This window comes from Chroicocephalus ridibundus, chromosome 12, assembly GCF_963924245.1.
Source record: "Chroicocephalus ridibundus chromosome 12, bChrRid1.1, whole genome shotgun sequence".
Lineage (NCBI taxonomy): Eukaryota > Metazoa > Chordata > Aves > Charadriiformes > Laridae > Chroicocephalus > Chroicocephalus ridibundus.
In genome coordinates, this window is record NC_086295.1 from 1,999,923 (window position 1) to 2,020,975 (window position 21,053).

A 21,053-nucleotide genomic window follows, 5' to 3' on the forward strand; every position below is an offset into this window, starting at 1 on the left:
AATCCAAGGGGAGAGACGACACGCAATAAATCAGAGTTTACGTGAACCAGATGCTGTCTGTGTCGGGCAGTGGTGGAACCCCACGCGGCTCTGGGAGATGAGGCCGATGCTGCCTGGATAATGAAGTCCGCTGTTCTGAGAGCGGCTGCCGGCCTGTGTGTCGCCGCCAGAGTTCACACACCTCTGTCATTTGCTGCTCTTCAGCCCAAAGGCGCAGCCTTCCACAGTTGTATGGTTTATGGAGCTTGGTAGTTTTAAAAAAGCTTTAAAATGGAGGAAGGAAGAATTTGTTTTCTGTCAGAGAGAACCCGCAGAGCTAGTGGGAAGCTGCTGGTGAAGAATCACCTCCTGCTTCAAAGAAACGTGCCGTTGTTGTAAGCGTTTTGCAAAACCAGCTCTGTTTTAAAAGCGAAGTGAAAAAAATGTGATATATCAAGGCTGGTGCTGTCTGCGCTCAGGAGCAATTTGATCATAACCCTCTTTGTATCTGCCTCAAGTTCCCTACCTTAGAATGAATTTGTTCCCGAGACTACTCACTGGGGTAATCTAACTGGTCCTGGCTATAAGTGACACGCGTAGAATGACATTTTACTGCTCATCTTGCCCGGCGCGTCTGAGGAATCCTTCTGCTGATCGTTGTACGAGGAGCTGCCCGCGCGGCGCTGGGGGAGGCCGTGGCTCGGGGGCTGCGGGATGGCGCGGGGACGTGGGAGACGCGTCCTCCTGCGGGCCCGGCCCCGGCCACAGCGCCTGGGGACACGGGGGCTCTGAGCGACCCACGGCCCTGCACGCGGGGTGATCCCTGTAGGTGGGAAAAGGCAAATTTTATTGCAGCAAGACAATGTTTTCCTTTTGGATTCTGGGTTTTGTGTGCTTTTGGAAAGCATTTGGCAGCCACAGCAAGTATGTTTACAAAAAGAGCAGAACTGGTAAAGTTCAGGTTCGTGTTTGGATTCAGCCCCAGCAAACTGAAGCTGAAGCTGTGCCAGACGTTTGAAGCTGCCAGACGACAGTTCATCTCAAACAGAAAGCTGAAGAGGGGGAAAGAAATTTGTCAAATGTATTCCATGTGGAATTTCAGGCAATTTAATTTGATTCACTACACTCTGAAACGTCTTGGACTTCCCTATTGTTTCTTTACTTTAACACTGAATTTGATACCTTCTGGGATCGTCAGTGCTTTGTGCTGCATTTGTCACGTTCTCTAATTTACTGGCTTTAGTCTGTCTGTTTTAATTGGCGGTACTGAGCCCTGCCGATAGCACTCCGTTCAATATAAGGTTGCTGGTTGAATCCCGAGATCGTTCTTCAGCGAGGGGAGGGCTGGCGTTCTGCTGCAGAGCACCGTGGTAAGAAGGGGCAGAGGGCGTAAACGTGAGCGAGGAAAGGGAGAACGACAGTAACCCTCCTCCCTGTGTCTCCATCGGAGGCGGCAGCAGCCGAGCGCCGCGGCTGCACGGATGCCGTTGCCAGGACGTGGCCGGTTCAAGGGCGGCTGCAGGGGCCAGGGGGGTCATTTTTATTCAGTGATGACCAACATCAGGGAGTGTGGAGCTGTGTTTTATTGTGGTTTGGCTTTTCCAATTAATATCTTGCTCGGTGGGTGAATTTTCCATGTGTCCAGTGTAGACTGGAGCCCAGCCCTGGGGCAGGACGCAGTGGCTCTCTGCAGCCCCGCCATCTCTCACTTGCCCAGTATTTATTGCCCGCTCAAGTGCAGCTTTGGCATCGGGGCCACTTTTTCTTCTCCTGCTGGCTCTGACCGAGTGCCAGCAACAGAACCCAGAGCCGCCATCTGTAAATAAAGCGCTCTGAATTTGTCCAAATGTCAAAGAGTGTTTTATTCCACCTAATACTGATTTCTCTTGAAACCTGAAGGCTTGTGTAGGCTACAGCTGAAGGTAAGGACTGCAGCTGCTTTTTGTGCAGGCAGACGAGCAGAGGTGCACAGCAGCCGCAGGTTAAATATAGCTACCCTGCCTTGATTCGTACAGCTAACAAAATTTTCCATTTCTAATATTCTTGCCTGAAAGATCTATTCATTTCCCGCATTGTGATTTGACTCCCTGGATCAGCACAGGTTCGCTCCTGAGCCGGGCTAAGGAAGACGAGAACAGTCAGGCCCACAGCTGTCAGTATTTACACGCAAGTCAAGTCCACGAGGAGTTCAGTGTCTTTACTGGTGTGTCTGATTTTTTTTCCCCCCCTGACATGTGCAGCCTCTGTTTCTAGGTGTTGAGAGTTTGTTTGTTTTGAAGAGTGTGAGGAGAGAGGAGCCTGAGGCGATCTGACACAGCCACGGTTGGAGCATCTCTTTCAACTTCTTTTCCTGGGCTGCAAATGGCCTGTGTTCAGGAATTTTTTTCTCCCGAAAATCTTCCTGCAGCTCCCCACGTCTTTCAAATACAGTTCTGGCAAGTTGAAAAGAGATCTGTGGCAGAGAGGAAAAACCCCCGGGGCCGCAGGTCGCCGTCGGTGGGAGCGGGCAGGGATGGCGGCGGTTGTGCAGGAGTGGTGCATGCCCCCCACCAGTGCTCCCAGTGTGGGGATGCTCCTGGTCCCAGCAGGGCCAGGGTCTCCGCTCCGCCCGCACGTGCTGGGGAGAATTGCCCTACAATTACATAGGCTCCTCCCTTTATAATTGGCATGTTAAGCTACCATAAAATCTGGAGGTTTTCCTCAAGAAATGCGTAGTGATGTTTAAAATCTTTTCCCGTGTAGGCAGTTTGACAAACATGAGAGCGTTGTGAAAATCGTTAGCGCTAAGGGTAAAACCTCCAAATAAAGTGTCCTGGGATTTATTTACTCTGTGCTGTAGTAATAATAATTAAAACACATCCTACTGCAGGTAACTCCCACAACTTGCACTTTGCTCTGAAGCTGAGAAACTCATTGATTAATCCATGGGGTCAATCAGTCCATCTTGTTTGGAGAGTTAATCATGGAAAGCCTCTGCACCAGGACTAGGAGTGAAACAGGTTTATTTACTGCTGCTTAATCAGAGAACCCAAACTCTCCTGTAGAGTGGTGAGAGGTTTGTTTCTACTTAGCCTTTAATTGCAAAATGATCTCATTAGTGCCATAGAAAACGTCAGTACTATCCTACAGATGCATGGAATTTAGAGAAGAGCAAAGAATGAAAACGGCTGCCAGTGAAAACTCAGGATTTGCTAAAAAGTGTGGTGCAGTTGGTATTTGCAAGATCACCCCCACCAGCCGCCTTTTTGATGGCCTTTTAATTCACAGCTAGAACATCAGCCACACATCCCAGTGGCTTTTGGTCCACCTTACTGTCAAGAACAGAGGAGGACTGTCATGGTGAAACGACTGTGAAAGGTTTATTATCCGAGGATGAAGCTGTCTATGGAGAACAAGAGTGGAAGCCAACGGCACAGTTACTGTGGCATTCGCCGAAGAAAGGGGCGATCTCTGAGTGATCCAGCTCGGGGTGCTGCTCTGCAGGGGATTTCGGACCCTATGAGTGTCCTTCCCAGCCGCTGGCATCAGTCCCCGGCTCATTTATTAGTGAGTCATTTCTGAAGCATCCCAGTCAGGTAGAGGGAGAGTGACAGGGTCTCAAATGGGCAGTGAAATCCCGACTAAAGCAGTCCTTGCCGGAGAGGACGTGCACCTGCGGTGACGCCCTGAGCACAAACCCCTGGGAGGCGGTGAACGCCGTCTCTGACACGGGGCACTAACAGACGCGGGTTCGTGTTCCTGTGCTGGAGAAGGGGTTTCAGTGTGAGTCCCACATCATGCACACCCGCTTCAAACTTGCCGCCCTTTGAAACACGGGCAGTGTCTCTCTGCCTTTGTGGTAGGAAGCTTCTGGCTTGGATTTAGAAAATTGGGGATGAAAAGACTCCTCTCTCAGTCCAGTGCTAAATACCGGCAGAGAATAGAGGGGAATATTCCCTTCACTAATACTTGTTTCTAATCAGATAAAAATAAGTGATAGTGTAGGAAGGATCCCTCTCCTAACTGCCAGAACATGTCGATTTATCAAATTTTTCCACTGTTGCTCTTTTTTGAGCTCGCCTCGGAGCTGACAGTGTATGTTTTACAGTGCAGCAAGGTAGATTGATTGATCCTAAATAGAAAAGCCTTTGGGGTCTCGAGCTGATGTTTTAGCTTCAGAAAAGAACGGAGTAAAGCATGTTAATGTAGAGAAAGGAGCCTGGTTTAATTGGACCAACTCCTGGCTTGCTGAAAATTAATGGCTGGCTGGCTGCTGCCAGAGTGATTCATCTTTTCTATCATGTTCTACAGTCCTTCTCTCCAGGGGTCTGTACTCCCCTCCAATTCCAATACCAAAAGTGAAATAACACTTTTTTTTTTTTTCTTCCTTAAAAACATGTATTTTACTTGGATTGGCTTCCAGTAAATGAAAAACAGCACTGGTGGGAATATGAAGGAGGCAGGCAGTGTCTGGGAATTGGGTTTTGTTTACTGTAGGGCTGGTTTTGTTTTGTTTGAATGGGATTTAGATCTTTTTTTAATGTACTCTCAACTCCTCATTGCTACTGGCTGGCTGTACAGGTGACAGAATGAGTTTCTAAAGGATTCCGATTTCAGGGTGTTGAAATTGTATTGTTCCTTTTCTTTTCATCTGGCCATGGAAACAGAAACCCTGTGTAAGCAAGAGCTATTAAAAGTGAATATAAAGCTGGAAAAGGCGTTGAAAGCATTCAGGTGGCTCTGGAAATGAAAAGATGGATTTTCCATGTAGTTCTGCCCACAGAATTTTTTTATTTTTTTTTTAATAAATGACTTGTGCATGAACAAGGCTTGCGGTTTTCCCCATAAAACCTGCTGGAGGCAACCCTGGCTTTGCGAAAGCCAAAGAGCCTGCGCAGGAGGGTGAGTGGTCGGGAGCTCCAAACCCGCGGGGAGAGCTGGGGTGGGGGGGGGCTCAGCTTTGGCGTGGAAAGGGGGAAATGCAAAATGCATTTTCAAACGTAAAATACCTTTTTGTGCCATTTCAAGTCTTATCTTACTTGCTGCTGGAGATAGATTCCAACTCGTTCGCTGATTCGGAGGTGTCACCAGTTGACTAGCACGTGGAGTCATTTCTGACAAGTATATGAGAGATTGGGAATGTCGGGAATGTCGTATTGTTGCATACGCCGTATAGGAGGATTCACTGTAACTGAAGATTACAAGAAGATAAATAAAGAACGGTTTTGTTTAACATAATTACATATGGTAAATTGTTATGGTAATTTATTATTATTCCAGTAAGGCAAATATTAGCAGTCATAGCTCAGAGATCATAAATAATGCACTGGAAAATTGGATGTAATGTTTCACATTGACCTGAGATATGGAAAATGGGTAAAATTGCAGCAGATTTCTGTACCATTAATTGCAAGAAAATAACATTGAGAACATGCTAAATCATGCTAAATATTTTTAGCAGATGATAGACTGTGGGGCAGTTCATTAATTCTCTTAATTCATTCATTATTTTTGGTTTTTATGCTGAGAACACTTAATGAATAATCCATGCTTTGTGAAGCCGAGGGTTTAGGCACACACAGTTTTATATACATTCATATACCAACCAACATACTTCCATTTATCTCCAACAGTTTTCTGTATCAAAGCATTTTCTTAAACTGTATACTCTTAAACTTGATCACTGGGGATATGTTTATTAGACTCTGAAGGAGCTGTTTGAATTGCTGGTTTTACCTTTTACCAGTAGAGTTTGGTTCTCCCACGGTGCTATAAATATTAAATAAAGACACTAAGAGTTTATTAGTGTAATATTTTTTATGGGGACATGGTTGAAAATGTAACCTATAAAATTAGTAATGGGAGGATGAAAATTATACATTGTTCTTATTCTCTTTTACAGCCATCGTTTTTCCCTGTTTATGCTTTGTTTTTCTTGTAGGGAAGGAGAAGGGCCCTGAGTATTTTATTAACTGCAAGAAGCAAATCGGGTTGTGTGTCGTGTGGCAGTTGGGATTCACTGTAAGCTGGAATGGGACAGAAGGAGGGTTCTGGACTTAAGTGCAGCATTGTGTGGAAGTGGAATGGCTCCAGTCGGTTGGTTTTTTGTTGGTTTTTGGTTTGGTTTGTTTCCACAAAACATGGAAACTGTAAAAACCGTAAAAATCTGTCTCCCCATTTCAAATTTTTATCTTGCGCTTGGTTAACAGTGAGTGGTGATGGAGGCGGTGTGATCTGGCAGCTGGAATGAGAAAGGGGGAGCCTGCGTTTCGGGATCGGGATCCCGACTTTGCTGGGGATTTCCCACGCGGCCGTGGGGAATTCGCTCGCGTGCCGTTCCTTCCCTTTGCTGTAGAACAGTTCCCTCACAGAATCGCAGAGGGGTTGCGCCAACATAAAGAAAGATGCCTCTAGAATGTGGCCACGTAAAAGTTTATGCTACGAACTTACTTTCTGAAATAAATGCAGGTTTGCAATGCGGCCCGGCGCGCGCTGCTTCGTGTTAGCAGCTAATGGAGAAATCCCTTTGCGAGAATGTGATGCGCTCACAGGGGGCCCGGCAACACCTACATCTTTTGGTTAACTGAATGGTTTCACGCCTGTTCTTAGACGACAGGCTCCGATCCACTAGGGAACTGGGTTTTTTCGTTTCTGATGAAGTGTCAGGCAGGGGAACGCCAGCCGGGAATGCTGGCCAGGACTGCCAGCCCCTGCGGGATCCGGGGAAGATGGATGAGTGCAGGCACACAGGAGTGCTGGGCCAGAAGTGCCAGGGCAGGAATACAAGTGATTTGCCAAAGATCACACAAAAGGGACATTTCTGTACATGCTCGGGACTCTGCAGGTTACCTGAACATGTGAAATTCCCAAAGGTTCCGGTTAAGCCATCCTCATCTTCCCGGTGCCGTGGAGGTGGTGCGAGGGGGGCATGTGGCGGCTGAGGTTATCGCCGTCGCGCCGGGTGCGGAGGGAGCTCTTCCAGAGACACAGCTCAAAAGCAGAGGGGTCCTGCTGTAAATGCTCTGTGTGTTTGCTGCTTTGAAGTTCATCGGGAAAGAAGCATCTTCGCAGCGATAATCCTCAAAACCCTGGTGAAAAGCAGCGTCCTGAAGGGACCCGTGTCCTGAACTGCAGGCTGATGTCCCGCCGAGGGGTATATCCTAATAAATAAGCGTTATCCCTCCTGCTCTCCCAGCCCGCTGCAGCTTGCCAGAGGGGGCACTTTTTAATGGACCAGGAGAAGCTAAAGGGGAATCCAGAAGGATAAGGCTTAAAGTGAATTCTTTGGTTTATACCATTTATAGTCCTATTAAATTCAATCTATTTCTCAGACATCTGGGGGGCAAGGAAGTGCAGCGTATTCGTACATCTTTCAAGATCCTCGCTTGATCGTTTGACTCTGTCCAGCTAGCTTAACAAGCTAAATAATAAAAGGGAACAATGCAAAACTTGTTGAAATTTTTTTCACCCTGTGTCTTTTTTGAAGAAAAATACCACTTTTTTTCTCAGATGCCCAGCAGTTCGCTGCAGACTCCTGCAGCTTCTCTGCCCATCACTCAATACCTGTTTCAGGGTATCGGATTGTCGTAGTTCCTCCTTTCATAGAGAAGCAATTAAAAATGATGAGGGTAAAGGGTTAAACCTAAAAGCCTGCTAATGAGGGTGCCTTCTTGGTTTTCTTTTCATCAGGCATTTGATGCTGTTTTCAGCATAAGCTTTCGATAAGCATCACTGAACATTTTTCCAGAGTATATTAAAAAAAGTTTTCTTTTTTTGCCATCCTGTAAAAATGATAGATGTGTGGCTCTGCTGTTTATCTGAAATCCTAATTACTGATGCTGCAGCTTTTGAATGTTAAATTCATGCAGTGTTCTTCAGACTTCAAACTGGTCAAAGAAAGATGGATTTGTGTCCACAGAGAGATCTGAGTCTAGTAAACAGAGCCAATGTTTGTTTGTTTATTTATTAAATTATTTTAAAGTCAAGAGTTGCATCAACTGCAGATTACATAGACTTAGAGCTTTCCAAAAGAGAAAAAGAAAAAAAAAGAAAAAGCAAAGGTTTTCTGCCATTGGATGAAATTTTAATTTCTGTTTCCATGAGAGCAGAGAGTAGAGGTAAGAGGTGGAATTTGAAAATACGGTCGACGTCTCCTTTCCTTGAGCTGTTATTTATTATAGAACAAAACAATAGTTTGATTTTTTTTTCCAAACCAATATACATATTTGGAAAAAATATTTTACATCTGTATATATGATGTATGTGTATAGATAACAGTGCATGTTAGTAGTGGTGTGACCTCCCAAGGAATGGTTTTCCTGGGGCAGCCGGGAGGATGAGCCGGGATTCCCATCGGAGCCCTGCAGGCTGTGGTGAGAGGGGAGCGGTTCGTCGGTGCCGTGTCGCGGCTCTTCCCACGCCGTGTCCGATCGGTCCCAGAGACCAGCAGCTCTGCCCGGTGCCCGGCAGCAGCTGAGCACCCTCAGCCCTGATATTTGGGCACTGGGGGGGTTCCAAATTGTCTCCCCTCCGTGGCTGAAATCTCTGCAGAGCCACCGGGTGAGCCATGGCCTGTTTGCTGCTGTTGGGGCAGCCGTGCCAGGTGCCAGCCCTCCTCGTGACTAAGCATTATGGAATCCATACGTCCTTGAAGCCTTTTTGTGCCTGCAGCTCCTAAGGACTCTTCGGAGAGGAGCTGGCTGTGTTAATTCATTGCTGAGCATTCGTCTACCTGTGCTACCTGGGAAGAGCAATGTGGAGCAGCGACGCTGCTTGTTTAAAAAATTAAACTTAATTTCTCTCAGGATTTTCTCTGTCTCTAGTCAAGTTTGTTTTAAACTAATGGAAGTAATTAGCGAGTCACAGAGGGACTTTGTCTAAGAGGTAGCCATTTTTAGATAATGGAGCATAAAAGTTGACACAGTGACATATGACATGGGAGCGGCATATTGGAGCCACGCGCTGTGTCTTAAGCAGATGTTTAAGTACTTTGAATACTGAAATCATTACCTACACGTATAGGAAGGGATGTGGTTGGTTTTTTCCCCTCAGACTAGTAGTACACTGTCGGGCTTTCTTTTAATCTCAATAAAATCAAAGTAAGCTCTGAATTGTTTTTAATGTGCAGTCATTATCACTCCTTTCTCTCTTCTTCAAATGTCTTTCTGTGTATGACATGTGGGTACTTCAGGAGGTAGAGGTGGAACTGCCTTTCTGCATTGCCGTTATACAGCAGAGGGGTGCAATAATACACCAACCGATGCACCTCGTTTCCAACGGCGCTGGTGGCATGGAGCTCAAAATAAATAACCTATTAGCAGCAAAGCACTTGATGTTTTTGCACATATTTATTCTAGCTGTGAATGCGAGGGAGATTTGCAGAAATTCCTGAGCGATGAAGGGGATCTGACAGGAGGGTGGTCCCCAGGGGCGCGGGGACCTCCCCGGCAGCACCAGCCCCCTCACGGGTCTCTGCGGCCATCCCTGTTTTTCCGGGTGTGCAGCGCTGGTTCATGTAGGTGCCACCAAACCATGCGTGCGTTTAACCTCGTTCAGTGCTTCCATGAATTTTTGTTTTTCAGACTAGTCCAAAAGCTGTGTCTTTACTGTTAAAGCAGCAGGGCTTGGGATGGGTCTGAGAGCTGGCCTGGGGTTGCCCGTACAGTCAGTTGATGGTGGCACCGCAGGGTTTGGCTGCCGGTGCGGACCACGCGTTGTCCCCAGCAGGCCATTTCGAAGTGAAACCTCCTTTGGGGGGATAAGACATTCTGTCCTTCAGGAGCTGAGCTGTTGTGTGCCGGTTGACCTCAAGGATGGAGCGTTGGCTGGCTAGCGTGGACTGGTGGCCCTCGGCACTGGTGGGGTTTGGGTGGGATGCCCCCGCACTGCATGGCTCACAGCACCTCGAGAGGGGCCCGAGCTCCAGCTCTGGCGATGCTGAAGTTTGAAGCCTCAACAGAGTCATCTATTTTTTTTTAAATTTGGCTTCCAATTTGTACATCTGAGCTTTGAAATTTGAGATGATTCCTAGCTTTTCTGGAAATCATGGAAGACTCAATCCCGTAGGCTTTCTACTTTATTTATTTGAGTGGATGGATGTCTCACCTTGGTAAGACAGAGATCTCCTCCTCCAGACCGCTGGACGTCTGCCCTGTGCTGTGGCACTCAGTGGCTGGAGGAAGGGGTGCCAAGAGCTTCAAACTGTGGCCAAAGTAGCAAATAAGTAATATCCTGGCCCTTAAAAAATTGTGACCAAAGTTTCATTTAAACTTGGAGTAATGCAGGGGATGCTGCTTCCTCTTACGTGGGAAAACATTTGTTATGTTTCTGGAGATAGAAGGCAGAGATACCTGCACGAATGTCTCGACTGAAGCATTTCAGATGAGACGGGGCGGGGAGGTCCTTTGCCGCGGTCTGAGATACAGTGAAAGGTAAAGATGGGCAAACCCCTGCTTTCCAAAAAAACGGGGGGACTTTGGTTTTCCCTGGATTCCACATTAAACGAGATTTTAGTGATGTAGTCTATGACAATGAAATTGCTTAAAAGCATTACGCAGTTTTTTTCATATACAAGATAACTTTATCCATCTTCTTTTCTGTAAATCCATGTGTGACATTTGCTGTTTGTGCCCAGGAACGAGTGCAGCGTTAGCTGACGGTTCTCACCACGCACACACAAAAATGTACAAATGTGACCTAAATAAATGCGTAGCATGGAAAGCCTCTGTGGGCTGTATAGTTACGACATGGTCACAGCACCCGGTTATTGAGAGGTTTGGTGCTGGGGGGTGGATTTTGGTCAGTCCTCCTTGGATCACCTCCTTGGTGAAGGAGGAGGTGGATTTTCCCTTTCCCCGCTCCCGGCTGCTCCGCGTTTCTCCACACTGCGGTGGCACCGGGGGCTCTGGCAGCAGCACAGGCTGAGCAGCTTCCTGCCTGCTTTTTTCTTTCTCCTGTGCCATCCCTTGGATATTTTTGTTTAAATCCAGATTAGTCCCCGATTCAGCTCAAAGCAGCGCTGCAGAAGCAGCCACCTCTGGCGGGGGAGAAGGGGACGGTTGGGGTAAAGCTGGCCCGGGAGCTCCTCTCTCCTGGATTCCGTGGCATCCCTTCTCCTCCCACCACAGCCAGGCTAGGTAGGATTCCTCCGAGCTGGCTTTTCTGGGGCAAAAACTGAGTGCCTGCTGAAGCTGCATCGGCCTTGGACCAGCGGGTTGTCCTTGCCTCGGGGAGGCTGGGCACGCTGCTGCAGAGCGCTCGGAAGCCGCGGCGTAGGATCCCCTGTATCCGTCCCGGCCAGAACGCTGTCTACCCGTTCTCACTCACTTGAGATGTTTTTACGGGTACAATATGTTTTCCTTCACCACATGTGTGTTCCGCCCCGTGGATTACCCGAGTGGCAGGACGCGCTTTGTTTCCTGTGTGATTAGCTGCAGGTTCAATTTCTATCAGATTTGTCAATTTTGTCATCTAATAGTTTGTTTTTTTCCCAGCCTAATGTATGTGACATGTTTCATAATGCCAATAAAAATAGTTTTCAAACTAGACTGTAAAAGAATTTGACCAAAAAAAAAGCCAAAAATAAAAATATCAGCAACTGGGGAGCTTTGATCTGACAGTGTAGGCTTTTAAATGACAAGTTGTGGTTTGCGAAGAGAAGTTTTACGGTTCCTTGTTGCAGTAGCTCTACGGTGGGGGGGGGATCGGCCGGGGGGGGTTGCAGCTCTGGCTGGGGGGGTCCGGTTCCAGCAGCGGATGCGATCCGCAGAATGGGTTCAATTTTTCTCCTTTGTTTAAGTTTTTTGGTTTTATGTTTCTGATAATGGAATTGTTATGGGCTTTTGAATTTCAGTTAAGAATGTGCAAATAGGCTATCTGGTAAGTAGGTTATTGAAGGGTTAGGGAAATGGAGAACATTTCGTGCAAAAAAATACCCACAGTGTGGGTAATAGACTCCAGTCGAATTTAAAAGATAATGGCGACAAGGGAGAAATCCACTTGTAGAAATGGGGAACAGCTGTGTTTGAGATCTAATGAAACTGTATCAAATACTTTAAAAATGGCTTACAACGTCTTCCCTGGGGAACGGAGATAAAGCACAAGAGCACTCCTGAAAGGTCGAAGAAACAGTTAAATCATTTCCTTGATGGTTATTAGAGATATAGAAGACATCAGTGAAAATTAAATGTCTGAAACTTGTATTTGATTGCTTTTCTTATCACGCCAATCTCACACGTTTCTTCCATCTCTTGCTCTCTGTTCTAGTAAAATTTAATAACTGTGCCGGTAACAAGGGAGTTCGGTATGAAATCAACAGCCCCGACTTCAAGGTGAGGGCGGATGGCACCCTGTACGCTGCCCACCAGCTGCAGGTGCCCCCGAAGCCGCCGGTGCTGAGGGTGACGGCGTGGGATCCCCAGAGCCTGGGCCGACGGGAGGCGATGGTCAGGTTCCTGGTGGCAGAGAAGCCGCAACACAATGGACACAAGGTAAGAAGATTTCAAAGCGCTTTTTCATGCTTCATTCTTCTTTTGCCGGTGCCCCAAACCTGTAAGAGTTACGTGCGGCAGCGGCTTGTTCGTGTTGCCTGGTCTGGGCTTCCTAAAGAAGTGTCCGGGTAGAAGATAGCACGAGCAGCATCAAATTCCATGCAAATGATCCTTGAACCTCTCTGACAGAGACGATTTGAGGTCACCACTGAGGGAAATGTTCTTTAAGTTCAGACTTTTGTATTTTTAGGTGACCATTGGCTGTGGTGTATACTAAAGGTTGCATACTTCGTGTTTGCATCTCACTGCTAATGCGCTCTCTTGACTTGAAATAAAACCTGCAAAGGAGGGATGTCCCGCTCTCTCCAGAGTCAAGGTCGGCCATCTTCTGGAGAGATACAAGGTCAAGTTCAGATTCCGTTAGTGACAGCATACAGTTGTGCACTGGCTGCTGCTAAGGCATCTCCCTGGTTTTCACTGTGACTCTCTCCTCTCCGGGAGCCGTCTGCGTGGCCCTGCCGCGCCCGGGGGCGGGGGGGCTTCCAGCAGGGAGCGCTGGGCTTGTTCCCTTCCGCTGCGGCAAGGACAGGGAGCTGCTGCTGCCGCCGGGCGAGGGACCTTTGCTCACACGCGGCACAGGCCAGCGGGGTGGCACCACAGTGACAAACATCCCCTCCACTCAGTGCCAGCATCTTCCCCTCCCCACAGCTGAAGAATGAAAAACCAGCACCACTCGGTGTTTCAGAGAGGAGGGTACAGGTGCTTGCTTTCCTGTATGGTTTCACAGAGGCAGGTGAGAGGCGAGCAGGGCCAGCCCCTGCCCAGCAGCCCCGGAGCAGCGCTGCTTCGGGTGAGCCCAGCGGTGGCTGCCCAGTGCCATTGGAACTGGGGGCTGCTCCATGGAAACGCGTTTCTTCCGCTCAGCTCCTTGAGTAGCGCCTCTGTCCCACCTCTTCCATAGCTCCTTTGGCAGCAGCAGTTCTCCACCTTTTCATTTTCTCCTCCTTCCTTTCCAGCGTTAGTCTGGGCTGAAGATCCTGTGCTGCACTGAGTGACACCGTTACACATACTGCCTGGGGCCTGCTCAAAAAACCCCGCTCTGTGATGGCTGGGCGGTTACATTTAAGCAGGATTTGGCAGGAAGTCGGTTGAAGAGCCTGATTTATTGCTGGATCTTGAAGACCGGCAGAGCAGGGATGAAGGTGTGTGTCACTGGGGAGCAGTCATGGCTAGTTCAGGGACAGGCGAGGTCACCTGGCCGTGGCCGGAGTTTGCACTGATGCTCCGCAGGAACTGTCGGAGCAGCCGGACCAGCCTCTCCTCTCCTCTTCCCTGCAGAGCTCGGGCAGCGAGGGCAGGGGGAGAGGGGGAGACTTTCTGCCCCGTCCTGTCAGAATGACGCCACGCGAGTCTGTGCCATTTGGGAGAAATTTTGCCACGCGTGAGACAAGAAGGAAAAGGCTTGGAGAGACTTAAATCCAGCAGTTGCCCACAGGGCTGACCCCTGAGGTTTTGCATGGCTTAGAGTAGTATAAATACACTTGTGCTGCTCTTCAGCGAGGCTCTGGCTTCTGCAAGATATAATTAAGCCCTGTATGTTATGTCAACTGTATTTGCCATTTTCTAACCAAAGAAATACTGCTTCCTTCTAAAAGTAATTAAATATTGAAGGAACAAAGTAAGGTGTCGTATATACTGCTTTAAATTTCTTCTCATCGTAGCCGAAAGAAATCTGAATAAGCACACATTTCTGTTTTAGTAAAATATTTGGTTGGAAATTCATCTGATGTTAATGTAAGCTGAACTCCGGTTCAAAACAGAGAGCACTAAGCTTTTTAAAATTCATATCCCTCCTTTCTAAAAGCCTTATTAGTGTGTAGTTTGAGGCTGGAAAAATATGGAAAACAAGACTAATGACAAGGTCATAAGCAGTTTTATTGTGGGTCCCTATTGCAGGCATCTGACTTGTGTTTTATTTAAATGCTTGTGCTTTTTGCCAGCAAAATAATCCTTTGTTTACTAAAGAAATAAATATGATTATAAGATTATTGTAAAAAATAATAGTGTTTATGCTAAAAAAACCCCATAAACCTAACAATATCCAGTTCAATGTGTTCCAGGCCGTGACCCTAATATACTACATTTCATGGCTTTTACTAGAAACGGATTTCACATTTGGATTTGTATAGTATAATATGACTCAAGCAGAACTACATAATTTTTTTAAAGACATTTCAGACTGTTGTGTTCTATTCAGGATATCGAGACGGCAAATATGGGAGAGAAAGGAGGAGGCGACGTGAGAGAGGGAGAGAGACCGACTCTCTGTTCTGGCGCATACATCCATTTCCATTTTTCTTTGTAAATTTGTGACTGATTTTGTGAAAATGCTGAACAGTTCCCAGACATTAAAATTAATTGGCATGAAATTTGCCTTACTGCACCTGCTGATGTCTGTTTGCTGGCACCTACAGCACAAACAAGTCCTCCTGCCTTGCTCGCCGTCCGCTGTGTTTCTGTAGCGGCGCCTGACCGATGGTCCTCAGCTGGGGCAGCCCCACCGCGGGATGGGGAGCTTCTGCTCCTCCCAGTCGCCTCGGAGAGGAGAAACCCAAATCCAGGTCACAGTCATCCGTGGGTTAACACTTCACGACAACATGATTAGCCCTCCTGGTGTGGCCATTATTAGACGTTTAGTTCCTTACGGAGGTTAACACAGAATAAATGTTATAGGAGACGTCGTGATTGTTGGGGTGCTGGCAGAGGTCGGGGGGGACCAGAAGTGAGGTCCCTGCTCTGCCGCAAACTCCCGGTGCGTTCTGGGGGGAGCAAACCCCGTCGCGCATTGCCTGCCTGCAGAAGGGAGGCAGTGGTCGACTTCCCAGGAGGGCGCAGAGGATAAACCCCTCAATAGACGGTCCTTTGGCTTTGTGATCCTTTGTTATCGCAGTGTATGACTGGAAATGTGCGTAATGGGCTGGGCGAGCTTTGGTGGTGGCCAGCATGCTTTCGGGGTGGCAGGTAAGTTCAGGATGGCTCCTGCTGGGGCAGTTGTCCCCGTGTGTGCTTTCCTTGCAAAGCAGGAGGTTTTGGTGCCTGTGCCCGTGGCTCAGCTCCCACAGCTCTGCCGTGTCTCCCGCTGCCAGCCGACGTTGTGCTGGCGAGTGACCCAGTACAATGAGTTTCCCCTCCTTCGTAGTGTCGGCCTTATGAATGTGCTAATTGCTTTAGATAACTGAATAACCTGGGCAAATCTGCAAATTTTCACTGGAAACCACTGCAATGAAAGAATTCTAAAGTACTACATTAAAGTTTAATGCCAGTAGGATGAAATGATAGCAAAGAAGGTAAATATTTTAAAAATGTATTTTATGATACGAGGTGTATGTTTTCCCCTCCTCCCCAGCAAACACTTGAACGTAAACTTTTTTCTTGTTAATACAAGTGGTGGTAGTAACTCTAGAAACTTTTTTTGTTCAGTCTTGCAGGAAACCTGATAGCAATTCAATTAGAAAATGCAAATGAGGTCACACATTTCCCACAGGAGCGCCGAATTACCCCAGAGGAAACTGACTGATATTCTGGCATAACAATAAATACTTAAGATAAAGTTTCTCGTACTGTTCTTGTCTGGCTGCCTGGAGTTGCAATTGAAAGCATCAATCGGACCTGTGGGTATAATTTGGAAAGAAGAAGAGAAAAAAAGAAAATAAAAGAAGTTTTTTTATGAAATAATATAAAGTCCTTGTAGGTTGTGTCAGCATTTATGAAAGATAAACTTGCATGGGATAATGCTCCAGAAGAAAACAAAGTAAAGCCAGACCTGACTTACCTGGAATCAGCAGTGCGGTGTCTGCTGTGCATGCTGCTATTTCCAACAATTGGATTTCCGTTTAGCCAAAAATCTAAAAATGAAGATTATATTTGTGGACAGTGACACTGCTGAAGACTTCAGTCTTCACAGTGTCCTCTGTTTCTTAGTTGCAGAAGTTCAAGTTGTCTTAAGTAAACGGATGGATACGTACCATTTGTCCGTCACTTCCCACACTGCCCTCCTGGCTGATCCGCATTCCCTGTGTTGGCTTGTCCCACCTGAAGTTCTGGCCCCCACTTTCATATTGATCTTTATTTTTCAGTGCTTGTATGCATCTAAGCGCGTTAAGGCATGTCTGGCACATTTTCTTCTTCATTAGTTTGTGTATTTTCCTGCAGTTCTCACCTCGTGAGTTAAAATCAGGGTCGTAGAAACACAGCGTGGAAAGGAGTTTGCCGCAAAAGAGCTTGGAGATTCGCGGTACATTCAGTACATGTGGGATGCCAGTCATCTGCTGCCGGTGTCTTATTTTAGAAAAGAAAATATTGTTTTCTTTGAATCCTGTTTATGTCAGCCTGAGTTTCTCATTGTCTTGGCTTCTCAAATTCTGAGCATGGAATTATGAACATTTTTGCAATGTTAAATTACTGGGAATTGCGCAATTAAAATCTTGCAAATATATGGGTGTGCAGCTAGTGTTCAAAATGCTGAGAATGACTGTCAGAAATCAATCCTCGCTTAAGCCCAGCTTGTGTTTTATTATCTCTCATCTTATTTTGGGCTTCTTTCATAACCTAGGTATGAGTCCACAGCCATTTGGTATGAACGTGAAAAGCTGATTCTTACAGACAGACGTATTTTTATTTAAAGCCTTTAAATAATCATCTCTGGCATTTTACCTGGCTGAGATTTTAAATTCCAATATGGCCTTTTATTGCTGATCACAAATACAACGGTCTCCGGGCAAGGGAAGGCTTATTCAGCCCTGATCTTGTTTATGACCTGGGTTATTGTGCAAGCGAGGATGCTCCGCGCCGGGCTGGGAGCGGTGATGGAGGAAGATGACAGTTTGAGTGGGAGTTGTGCTGCCAGGGCTCCTGGCCTCCCTGATGCTCTCCGGTGGGTGTGCCTGGAAGAAGCGGGAAAAAGAGCTGCCGCATTTGTTCCCTTTCCTTCCTTCCCTTGCAGTGGGATGCGAATTGTCTATATGGCATCAGGGTGATGGAGTTTGCCCCATCAAACTGGGTTAACGCTAGATACCTCAGAAGAGCCAGGACTGTATTTGTCATTCTGCCTTTTTCTGGCCGTATTTACGTACATCTGAAGTACTGGGTCGTTCTGCTGGGGCTGTCCTGTTTGACTGCCTCTGTGGGGGATCCAAGGCAGTAACTAAGTCCAGTAAAACAGCAGTCGGCATCATTTATATTTCTGTATCCTCATCGGTGAAACGAGGCCTTGACTGACCGCAGTCATTGAGGGTGAATATGGGGATTTCTGTTCTCTTTAGGTAACTCGTGAGACACTGTTTGGGCTTTTAACAAATCAGATCGGTGGAAAAGACCAGAAAGCGTATGACTAATACATTAATATCATATAATTGTTACCAGTGAGACTGCTCATGTTAATTGTGTAAGTCTAATGAAGATGCTTGAGGTGACCGTGTCTGACCTCATGCTGAAGTGAATTTGAACATCTAGCATTTAATCATCGCACGAGATGGAAGTGCTGTTTGTGAAAACGTGTGAATTTACTTGGCCTGATTTTCAGGTGTGTTGAGTGACATTGCCTGGCTCTGAAACCAAGATAAAACGTGACACACAGGTGCTCATTGCCTTGGAAAATCAGCCCACTATGGGAAGTTTCCGAGCGCTGCACTTGCTGCATTTAGTTCTTAAATAGTCAGCATCTTACCAAGGGTCAGGCTCAAAGCCCTACTAGAAAGATCATCCGTAAGTGAAATTCACTGCAGATCTGTCTTCCTTCAAACAAAAAGAAGTCCTAAGGATTGAACTGCCTGTGTGGACATAAGTTTTTTCTGATAAAACAAAACCCTGGGACTGCTGGTACTGCCGGCCTGTGAGGTGTGCCTTGCCCTTGCCAGATCAAAGCCTTTGACCTCCGGTTTCGTGTTCTTTGTTGTTAACTCCTGAAGTCTGACTGCCGCTTCCAAAAAATATTTTGGACTGAATCTCCTAAAAAAACCTTCATTGCTGTGGTAATCCTTTGACAGTTGTGCGTAAACATGAGTTTGACTAAAGGCAAAAATTGCTTCATGCGGGTGCATCCATGAAACCAAACATTTCTCAGGGGCTGTGAGTGCCCACCTGTCTTTTCTTGGCCCCGGCGAGCTGAGACAGCGTGGGGGTTCCACGCTCAGGGTGGAGAAGGGCTGCGGTTCCTCCCGAGCTCCAAGGCCAGATCCTGGCCCCACCAGTCCACGCTCTCCGACCAGCAGAGCATTTGAACACTGGCATTTCATCATGCAAATGGAGAGAAATTGAACGTGTTCGCATGTCGGAATTTAAGCATTTGCTTAGGTGCACTCCAGAATAAAATAAAATTGGGGAATAAAAGACGAACAGCCTTTTCTCAAGAGCCTCTTGAAATAACCAAAGGATGACTTGAAAGGGCAAACTCGCACGCTAGCGCTGGGGAGAAGTACCAGAATGAATTACTTCGCTTTGTGCTAAAGTAGCAGTGGTGCTTGTGATCTCTTAAATCTCTTGTGATCTTTTTACTTGCAAACATTATGGAGAGAAGGAGTATTGTTACATTTAATTCATTATGATTATTTTAATTCATGTATCTTCTGAACCTCATGGCTTTAGAAAAATAAAATGAGATTAGAATTTTTCATAGGCTTGTTAAGGGGTAGATTTGCTCCTGCTTCTGTCTGCGATGAAGAACAATTGCAGTAGGCTGAGTTCTAGAAGCCAAAGGAAATGTATTTTGGAACAGTTTTTCAAATTATTTGTTAGAAGTTTCATCTGGGTAGAAGAACTCAGCTTGCAAGCCCAGATATTTCATACATTTTTCTCAACAAGATACGTGCAGAATGAGAGAGCTTATATCAAGCTGCAGTAGCAGTTTTTAGTTGATAGCGTAGACAAGATCTACCCCCTTTATTCCTGTCCTATAGGTATCTGAACAGGTAACAAGTATGTAGTATTCCGTAATTTAATAGCCACGCTCTTGAGAAGTACTTGTAGTTCTGAAGCCATTGTGTATGGCTTCTTCCAATTATGAGAATGACATTAACTTGAAGATAGAAGTGTCTTTTTGTAAACACTAGAAGGTAGAGTACAACAGTAATTTAGATGTTTCTTAAACAATCCTACCTAAGAAGCGCTGCGAGATTAGATCTTACAAAGGGAATGTGAAAAGGTCAAGTTGATGTGGGGAGCTTTACAAGAAACAGCCTCATCAGAACTTTTCATGTTGGGATGAGGTGTTCAAGCCTTAAAACGAGAAAGAAAAGTACATTGAGAGCTGTGCTTTGTGGATGATGTCATCTTCTTCGGTTCATTGAAAGCTCTTGTAATATTCAGAGCCTGACAATGGCAAGAAGAGTATCTCAGGTGCTTGAAACCTGCGGGAACCATAAAAGATTCCACCAAAGGCAGATGGATTTCTTATGTACCTGCTTTGGTATGTGATTCTTCCAGAGAATGGAAGAGGAAGAGCACCATTTGAACTCTTGAAAGCAGTGCGCAGAACAGGAGATACCTCTAATCATCAGTGCGGTGTGGCACCGCAGAGGTTCCAGCACAGCTCTGCCTCTCCACCCCAGCGCAAATGTCCCTCACCTTAGAGACACCTTTCGCGTTTCATGTCTGCTCAGTAACGAACGTGAGCGTGCGTTGCCTGCAGGTGTCCTTGTTCCGCTAGTACAAACGCAGAGCACATTGGAGTGCTCTGGTGACTTACCAGATTTCAACTTAAAACAGTGATAATTTACAAAACGTGTAGGTAAACAGAAGATGGGGGGACTTCAGGTGTGGGTGAATTTCAATTAAATTGTACTTGGATCTTCTTCCATCGCAGCAGGGGTCACCCGGTGAGCAGCCACCTGAAAAGCCATGTTCTGGCTCAAGGCGCGAGCTTGCGTGGTAGCTGCAGTCTGTGTCTGCGAGGTCCCTCTCCGGGCCCTAACCGTGCTGGGTTTTCTCATCAGAGAGAATAACCCGTATTTGTTGTTTTAAATAAGAGTCTTCTGTGGCAGCCTCGTGGGTTTTGCTGAGAGCTGGTGGGGCTCTTCTCTCTGGAGTCCAGATGTAACTTTGCATTTCCTTACAGTTGCCCACTATGGCCCTGCGGCGTCTTTTGTGAAGAAGGATCTTCTGCCTGACTTGCAAACCAGAGCGTTATGTTCTCCCTATTTAGAAATTTCCTGCTTTTACCTGTTATTCTCCTTCAGCTTTTTTCTTGCTTTGCAGCCCTACAGCGCTAAGGAACATTCTGATGCCTCAGTCACACCGATCGCGTTTTATTAGTTCTATTGGATAAAATTTTCCGAAGTCTGCAGAGCCAGCCGGGTACCTAACAACCTGAAATCTGCGTGCACGCCTCAATTTTCACCTGCCAAGGACCGGTGGAGATAGAGGCGGTTGCTCAGCGTTGACACCGACCCCTTGGGAGAGAGGGGCATTTGGCACGGCCGGCGCGTGTGCGCGCATTTCACGTGGCTCATTCTCCTCCTCCGGGGGCAGTAACTCCGCTAGATTTTAGTCAAACTTTTTCTTCCCTGTCAGCTGATGTGCTCTGGAAGCTCACGTACTTGCCAAATCTGACAA

The 21,053-nt window shown here is 46.7% G+C and overlaps 1 protein-coding gene across 1 annotated transcript in view; it reads left to right on the forward strand.

Moving 5' to 3' along the window:
• The window catches only part of CDH4 (cadherin 4), a 452,914-nt gene that overhangs the window by 264,621 nt on the left and 167,240 nt on the right, over positions 1 to 21,053 (forward strand). Inside the window, exon 3 of the mRNA XM_063350195.1 lies at positions 12,223 to 12,446. Within this exon, the coding sequence (XP_063206265.1) occupies positions 12,223 to 12,446 (224 nt within the window). The remainder of the gene's footprint in view (positions 1 to 12,222; positions 12,447 to 21,053) is intronic.